The 7,500-nt window shown below is 78.7% G+C and overlaps 1 protein-coding gene across 1 annotated transcript in view; it reads right to left on the bottom strand.

Annotated features, from left to right (window-relative positions):
• The window catches only part of LOC128783331 (collagen alpha-1(I) chain-like), an 11,284-nt gene that overhangs the window by 1,268 nt on the left and 2,516 nt on the right, over positions 1-7,500 (bottom strand). Inside the window, exons 3-7 of the mRNA XM_053933980.1 lie at positions 7,293-7,500; positions 6,899-7,183; positions 6,580-6,817; positions 6,085-6,282; positions 438-1,325 (exon numbers count right to left, since the gene is read on the bottom strand). The exon at positions 7,293-7,500 is cut by the window's right edge and continues 531 nt beyond it. Coding sequence (XP_053789955.1) covers positions 438-1,325; positions 6,085-6,282; positions 6,580-6,817; positions 6,899-7,183; positions 7,293-7,500 — 1,817 coding nt within the window. The remainder of the gene's footprint in view (positions 1-437; positions 1,326-6,084; positions 6,283-6,579; positions 6,818-6,898; positions 7,184-7,292) is intronic.

Below are 7,500 nucleotides of genomic sequence, written 5' to 3'. Positions count from 1 at the left end.
CGGCGTGGGTAGACCTGTTGTCCCGGGCCGGCCTTGGGCTCCCGCCTCTCGGCGGCCGTGGGTAGACCTGTTGTCCCGGGCCGGCCTTGGGCTCCCGCCTCGAGGGGCTCGGGGTAGACCTGTTGTCCCGGGCCGGCCTTGGGCTCCCGCCTGCCGGCGGCCGTGGGGAGACCTGTTGTCCCGGGCCGGCCTCGGCTTGCCGCCGCCGAGGGGCTCGGGGTAGACCTGTTGTCCCGGGCCGGCCTTGGGCTCCCGCCTGCCGGTCGCCGTGGGTAGACCTGTTGTCCCGGGCCGGCCTCGGCTTGCCGCCGCCGAGGGGCTCGGGGTAGACCTGTTGTCCCGGGCCGGCCTCGGGCTCCCGCCTGCCGGCGGCCGTGGGTAGACCTGTTGTCCCGGGCCGGCCTTGGGCTCCCGCCTCCCGGCGGCCCGGGGTAGACCTGTTGTCCCGGGCCGGCCTCGGCTTGCTGGCGCCCGGCGGCCCGGGGAAGACCTGTTTCCCCGGCCCCGACCAGGGCTCCCGCCTGCCGGCGGCCGTGGGTAGACCTGTTGTCCTGGCCCGACTTGGGCTCCGGCCCCCCGAGGACCGGGGTAGACTCGTTGTCCTCCATCCGAGGCGCGCCGCCCCCCCCCCCCCCCCCCCCCCCCCCCCCCCACCCCGCGTCCTCGTCCTGGCCCGCAAGCCGGCGTAAGGCGGGCGGGCCGCGCATCCGGCAGGCCCCCGTACGCCCGCCACTCGCCACCCGCTCCGGGGGCCGCGCGCGGCCCGCGGCGCACCCTCTTTCCCCCCGAGAGCCGGGAGGCGAAGGCGGCCCGCTTCCGCTGCCGCCGGGCGCACGCCCCCGCCGACGTCCTGCCCGCATCCCCCCGCGCCCAGCCACCCCGAGAGGGAAGGAGGGAGCCTTTAGGACTCCCGGCCGGCCGAAGGCGCGGCGGCCCGGCTCCCGCCCGGATTTCTGCCTCCCTCCCTTCAGCCCCTGCCGCCGCTGCCGTCCCGCCGCAGGCCGGGCCGGGGCCGGGCCTGAGCAGCAAGGAAGGAAGGCCGTCCGAGCAGAAGGCTCGGCGAGACCTGAGGAGCAAGCTTGTTGGGCAAGGGAGGGCGCTAAGCCTGCCCGCCCCTGCCGGCCGAAGGCCCCGGCTGCCTGGGTGTCGGCCCGCTGCCGGCCCTCCCGCCGCTGCCGCTGTGCCAACTGGCTGAGGAGAGACTGGGCCGGGGCGGGAAAAGTCTGCAGGCGGCGGCGGGGAGTCCGACGGGGGGGAGGGCGGGGCGCCCCCAGCCGTGGCGGTTGGGCGGAGGCGGGGAAAGCCTGCAGGCGGTGCCGGGGAGTCTGATGGGGGAGGGCGGGGCGCCCCCAACCGTCGCTGGGCGGGCGGCCGCGACAGACAGGGCCGGGGCAGAGCCAGGGGCAGGGGCAGGGACGCGGAGGCGGACGGGGAGAGAGGGCACGCGAGAGTGTGAGGGCGTGCCTGCGGGAGCGGCGGGGGGTGGGGGGGGTGGGGGGGCGGGTGGTGTCTGAGGTGTTGGCACGGGAGTGTGACTGTGTGGAGTGGGAGTGTCTGTCACTCTGCCCCTCTCTCTCTCTCTCTCTCTCTTTCTGTGTGAAGGAGGGCCGGGGCGGCCCTCCGGCGGCGGGCGGCCGTCGGAAGCCAGCAGGTCTACCCCGGGTTGCGGCCGGGCTCGGGGACAAAAGGTCTACCCCGGCTCCTGGTCCGGGCTCGTGGAAACAAGGTCTACCCCGGCTCCCAACGCGGCCGTCGGCGGACAACAGGTCTACCCCGGGTCCCGGCCGGGGTCGGGGACAACAGGTCTACCCCGGCTCCGGGGCCGCCGGGCCCGGGGCCGCCCTCCGCCGGCGGGACGCCGTCGGCGGACAACAGGTCTACCCCGGGTCCCGGCCGGGGTCGCGGACAACAGGTCTACCCGGGCTCCGGGGCCGCCGGGCCCCGGGCCGCCCTCCGCCGGCGGGCGGCCGTCGGCGGACAACAGGTCTACCCCGGGTCCCGGCCGGGGTCGGGGACAACAGGTCTACCCCGGCTCCGGGGCCGCCGGGCCCGGGCCGCCCTCCGCCGGCGGGCGGCCGTCGGCGGACAACAGGTCTACCCCGGGTCCCGGCCGGGGTCGGGGACAACAGGTCTACCCCGGCTCCGGGGCCGCCGGGCCCCGGGCCGCCCTCCGCCGGCGGGCGGCCGTCGGCGGACAACAGGTCTACCCCGGGTCCCGGCCGGGGTCGGGGACAACAGGTCTACCCCGGCTCCGGGGCCCCCGGGCACCGGGCTGCCCTCGGCCGCCGGGCGGCCGTCGGCGGACAACAGGTCTACCCCGGGTCCCGGCCGGGCTCGGGGACAACAGGTCTACCCCGGCTCCGGGGCCGCCGGGCCCCGGGCCGCCCTCCGCCGGCGGGCGGCCGTCGGCGGACAACAGGTCTACCCCGGGTCCCGGCCGGGGTCGGGGACAACAGGTCTACCCCGGCTCCGGGGCCGCCGGGCCCCGGGCCGCCCTCCGCCGGCGGGACGCCGTCGGCGGACAACAGGTCTACCCCGGGTCCCGGCCGGGGTCGCGGACAACAGGTCTACCCCGGCTCCGGGGCCGCCGGGCCCCGGGCCGCCCTCCGCCGGCGGGCGGCCGTCGGCGGACAACAGGTCTACCCCGGGTCCCGGCCGGGGTCGGGGACAACAGGTCTACCCCGGCTCCGGGGCCGCCGGGCCCGGGCCGCCCTCCGCCGGCGGGCGGCCGTCGGCGGACAACAGGTCTACCCCGGGTCCCGGCCGGGGTCGGGGACAACAGGTCTACCCCGGCTCCGGGGCCGCCGGGCCCCGGGCCGCCCTCCGCCGGCGGGCGGCCGTCGGCGGACAACAGGTCTACCCCGGGTCCCGGCCGGGGTCGGGGACAACAGGTCTACCCCGGCTCCGGGGCCCCCGGGCACCGGGCTGCCCTCGGCCGCCGGGCGGCCGTCGGCGGACAACAGGTCTACCCCGGGTCCCGGCCGGGCTCGGGGACAACAGGTCTACCCCGGCTCCGGGGCCGCCGGGCCCCGGGCCGCCCTCCGCCGGCGGGCGGCCGTCGGCGGACAACAGGTCTACCCCGGGTCCCGGCCGGGGTCGGGGACAACAGGTCTACCCCGGCTCCGGGGCCGCCGGGCCCCGGGCCGCCCTCCGCCGGCGGGACGCCGTCGGCGGACAACAGGTCTACCCCGGGTCCCGGCCGGGGTCGCGGACAACAGGTCTACCCCGGCTCCGGGGCCGCCGGGCCCCGGGCCGCCCTCCGCCGGCGGGCGGCCGTCGGCGGACAACAGGTCTACCCCGGGTCCCGGCCGGGGTCGGGGACAACAGGTCTACCCCGGCTCCGGGGCCGCCGGGCCCCGGGCCGCCCTCCGCCGCCGGGCGGCCGTCGGCGGACAACAGGTCTACCCCGGGTCCCGGCCGGGGTCGGGGACAACAGGTCTACCCCGGCTCCGGGGCCGCCGGGCCCCGGGCCGCCCTCCGCCGGCGGGCGGCCGTCGGCGGACAACAGGTCTACCCCGGGTCCCGGCCGGGGTCGGGGACAACAGGTCTACCCCGGCTCCGGGGCCGCCGGGCCCCGGGCCGCCCTCCGCCGGCGGGCGGCCGTCGGCGGACAACAGGTCTACCCCGGGTCCCGGCCGGGGTCGGGGACAACAGGTCTACCCCGGCTCCGGGGCCGCCGGGCCCCGGGCCGCCCTCCGCCGGCGAGCGGCCGTCGGCGGACAACAGGTCTACCCCGGGTCCCGGCCGGGGTCGGGGACAACAGGTCTACCCCGGCTCCGGGGCCGCCGGGCCCCGGGCCGCCCGCCGCCGCCGGGCGGCCGTCGGCGGACAACAGGTCTACCCCGGGTCCCGGCCGGGGTCGGGGACAACAGGTCTACCCCGGCTCCGGGGCCGCCGGGCCCGGGCCGCCCTCCGCCGGCGGGCGGCCGTCGGCGGACAACAGGTCTACCCCGGGTCCCGGCCGGGGTCGGGGACAACAGGTCTACCCCGGCTCCGGGGCCGCCGGGCCCCGGGCCGCCCTCCGCCGGCGGGCGGCCGTCGGCGGACAACAGGTCTACCCCGGGTCCCGGCCGGGGTCGGGGACAACAGGTCTACCCCGGCTCCGGGGCCGCCGGGCCCCGGGCCGCCCTCGGCCGGCGGGCGGCCGTCGGCGGACAACAGGTCTACCCCGGGTCCCGGCCGGGGTCGGGGACAACAGGTCTACCCCGGCTCCGGGGCCCCCGGGCCCCGGGCCGCCCTCGGCCGCCGGGCGGCCGTCGGCGGACAACAGGTCTACCCCGGGTCCCGGCCGGGGTCGGGGACAACAGGTCTACCCCGGCTCCGGGGCCGCCGGGCCCGGGCCGCCCTCCGCCGGCGGGCGGCCGTCGGCGGACAACAGGTCTACCCCGGGTCCCGGCCGGGGTCGGGGACAACAGGTCTACCCCGGCTCCGGGGCCGCCGGGCACCGGGCCGCCCTCCGCCGGCGGGCGGCCGTCGGCGGACAACAGGTCTACCCCGGGTCCCGGCCGGGGTCGGGGACAACAGGTCTACCCCGGCTCCGGGGCCCCCGGGCCCCGGGCCGCCCTCGGCCGGCGGGCGGCCGTCGGCGGACAACAGGTCTACCCCGGGTCCCGGCCGGGGTCGGGGACAACAGGTCTACCCCGGCTCCGGGGCCGCCGGGCCCCGGGCCGCCCTCCGCCGCCGGGCGGCCGTCGGCGGACAACAGGTCTACCCCGGGTCCCGGCCGGGGTCGGGGACAACAGGTCTACCCCGGCTCCGGGGCCGCCGGGCCCCGGGCCGCCCTCGGCCGGCGGGCGGCCGTCGGCGGACAACAGGTCTACCCCGGGTCCCGGCCGGGGTCGGGGACAACAGGTCTACCCCGGCTCCGGGGCCGCCGGGCCCCGGGCCGCCCGCCGCCGCCGGGCGGCCGTCGGCGGACAACAGGTCTACCCCGGGTCCCGGCCGGGGTCGGGGACAACAGGTCTACCCCGGCTCCGGGGCCGCCGGGCCCGGGCCGCCCTCCGCCGGCGGGCGGCCGTCGGCGGACAACAGGTCTACCCCGGGTCCCGGCCGGGGTCGGGGACAACAGGTCTACCCCGGCTCCGGGGCCGCCGGGCCCCGGGCCGCCCTCCGCCGGCGGGCGGCCGTCGGCGGACAACAGGTCTACCCCGGGTCCCGGCCGGGGTCGGGGACAACAGGTCTACCCCGGCTCCGGGGCCGCCGGGCCCCGGGCCGCCCTCCGCCGGCGGGCGGCCGTCGGCGGACAACAGGTCTACCCCGGGTCCCGGCCGGGGTCGGGGACAACAGGTCTACCCCGGCTCCGGGGCCGCCGGGCCCCGGGCCGCCCTCGCCGGCGGGCGGCCGTCGGCGGACAACAGGTCTACCCCGGGTCCCGGCCGGGGTCGGGGACAACAGGTCTACCCCGGCTCCGGGGCCGCCGGGCCCCGGGCCGCCCTCCGCCGGCGGGCGGCCGTCGGCGGACAACAGGTCTACCCCGGGTCCCGGCCGGGGTCGGGGACAACAGGTCTACCCCGGCTCCGGGGCCGCCGGGCCCGGGCCGCCCTCCGCCGGCGGGCGGCCGTCGGCGGACAACAGGTCTACCCCGGGTCCCGGCCGGGGTCGGGGACAACAGGTCTACCCCGGGCCCGGCGGGCGGCCGTCGGCGGACAACAGGTCTACCCCGGGTCCCGGCCGGGGTCAGGGACAACAGGTCTACCCCGGCTCCGGGGCCCCCGGGCACCGGGCCGCCCGCGGCCGGCGGGCGGCCGTCGGCGGACAACAGGTCTACCCCGGGTCCCGGCCGGGGTCGGGGACAACAGGTCTACCCCGGCTCCGGGGCCGCCGGGCCCGGGGTGGCGCCGTGCCGCCGTCCGGCGGACCGGGGACAACAGGTCTACCTCGCTCCGGCGGGACTTAGGCGCTTTTCGGCCGGAGCTGGGTAGACCTGTTGTCGCGGCCGGCTCCGGAAGTTCACCAAGGGGTCGCTCTTTTCAGCTGCCTCCGGCTACGTCATCGTAGGGGCCGGCCTGCGGCGGCGCCCCTTCCCGGTCGCGTTCCATTGGTCCTCTTGGAGGCGTCTGCGGCTTCGGACTCGTCTGTCCGTACTATGGGAGCGAGGTGACGGGCCGCATCCCCACAGGCCTCCAGCATGCCTGTGTCCGAAGCGGCGAAGGAGGGCCCGCGCGCGCGGTCATCCTCAGGGCAAAGCGAGTGCCGCTGACGCGGGACGAGTCGCGTGGCGTCGTCCCGGTCCCCGTCCCGACCCAGGGAAGCAGAGAGGCTCCGAGAGAGCCGAGTGAGGTGCTGCAAAGAGGGCGCGTGCCCAGCCGAAAGACGATGCGTTCCGCTTGCCGGCCGCGGAGAGAAGCCGTGTCCCGCTCCGGCCCGGCTGCTGCCAGCTTGGTGAAGGGGGGGGGCGCCCGCCCCCCCCACCCCGGGGAATTGTTGGCGGGCGAGGCGGCGGCGCCTCGCCCCTTTTCTGCTCGGCCTTAAGCCGGGGCCCGTTGGCCGGGCGTGCTTTTTTTTTTTTCTCGGCTGCCGGTCCGGTGAGGTGGCCGGCAGCCTGGGGTGGACGCGGCCGGGGCTTTCCCCGGCCCTTGCCCGAGAGCCCCGAGCAGCGCCCGCCGAGGTGGCGGCGTCCCGTTCTCCCGCTCCCGACCTGTTTGTTGCCAGCGTGTCCGTGTCGGAAGGGCGGCGGGGGGGCGCGCGGCCTTGGCTTCGGCGTTGCCGCGTGGCTTGAGGGGCTCGGTGAGGGCGGTCCCCCGATGTGCTGTGGAGCCGGGGTGGCGGCACCCCGGGCCAGCAGCGTGTGTTGTGGAAGTCGTCCCCCTTCCTCGGCCTTAAGCCGGGGACCCGCGTGACGGGCAGCGTTTTTCAGGGGCAGAGGCCGGCCGCGGTGGCCGGCCGCCCGAGCACGGACCGGAAGCCGCCAGAGAGCCCCCGGAGCGTGTGGTGGGCGAGGCGGCGTCGCCTCGCTCTTCCTCGGTCGTGTGCGGATCGAGTCGCTTCTGCCCGGTGGGCTGGGTTTCCAGCCGGGTCCGTTTTTTTCTTCAGGCGCGCGCCGGCGTGCGGGCGGTGTGGGGGCCGCCCGCCCGGCCTGCGTTGCGCTTTTTCTCTGGCGGCCCTAAGCCGCGGCACCGAGAGGCGCGCCGGGAAGGCGCGCGGGCCCAGGAAAGCCAAGGTGTGCACAGGAGAGAGCCGAGATCTGCTGGTGGGGTTGGGGGGGGGGAGTGAGAGGCGCGTGCCTCGCCCCACCCCGCCCCGGGCCCGCGGCCCCCGTGGCTAGCACGGGTCCTTGGTGGCGCGTCATGTGCCTTTTTGTGGTGCCGTCCCCCGTCTTTTTCCGGAGGGAGAGCCGGCTGCTGCCTGCGAGGCCGGGGGAAAGCCGGTGGCCCGTGGCGCGGTCGGTGGCACCTTTCTTCTCGCACGCTGGGATGGGTTCCCCGGGCGAAAGGGTGAAGCTCACCCCCAGCCCGGCGGTCCCGTCCCGCCGTCGCCTGGCTAAAGAGGGAAGCCTTGTCG

Source organism: Vidua chalybeata, unplaced genomic scaffold (assembly GCF_026979565.1).
Source record: "Vidua chalybeata isolate OUT-0048 unplaced genomic scaffold, bVidCha1 merged haplotype scaffold_206_ctg1, whole genome shotgun sequence".
NCBI lineage: Eukaryota > Metazoa > Chordata > Aves > Passeriformes > Viduidae > Vidua > Vidua chalybeata.
Note: the sequence above shows the minus strand (reverse complement) of the source record. Positions and strands in the feature narration are given on the sequence as shown.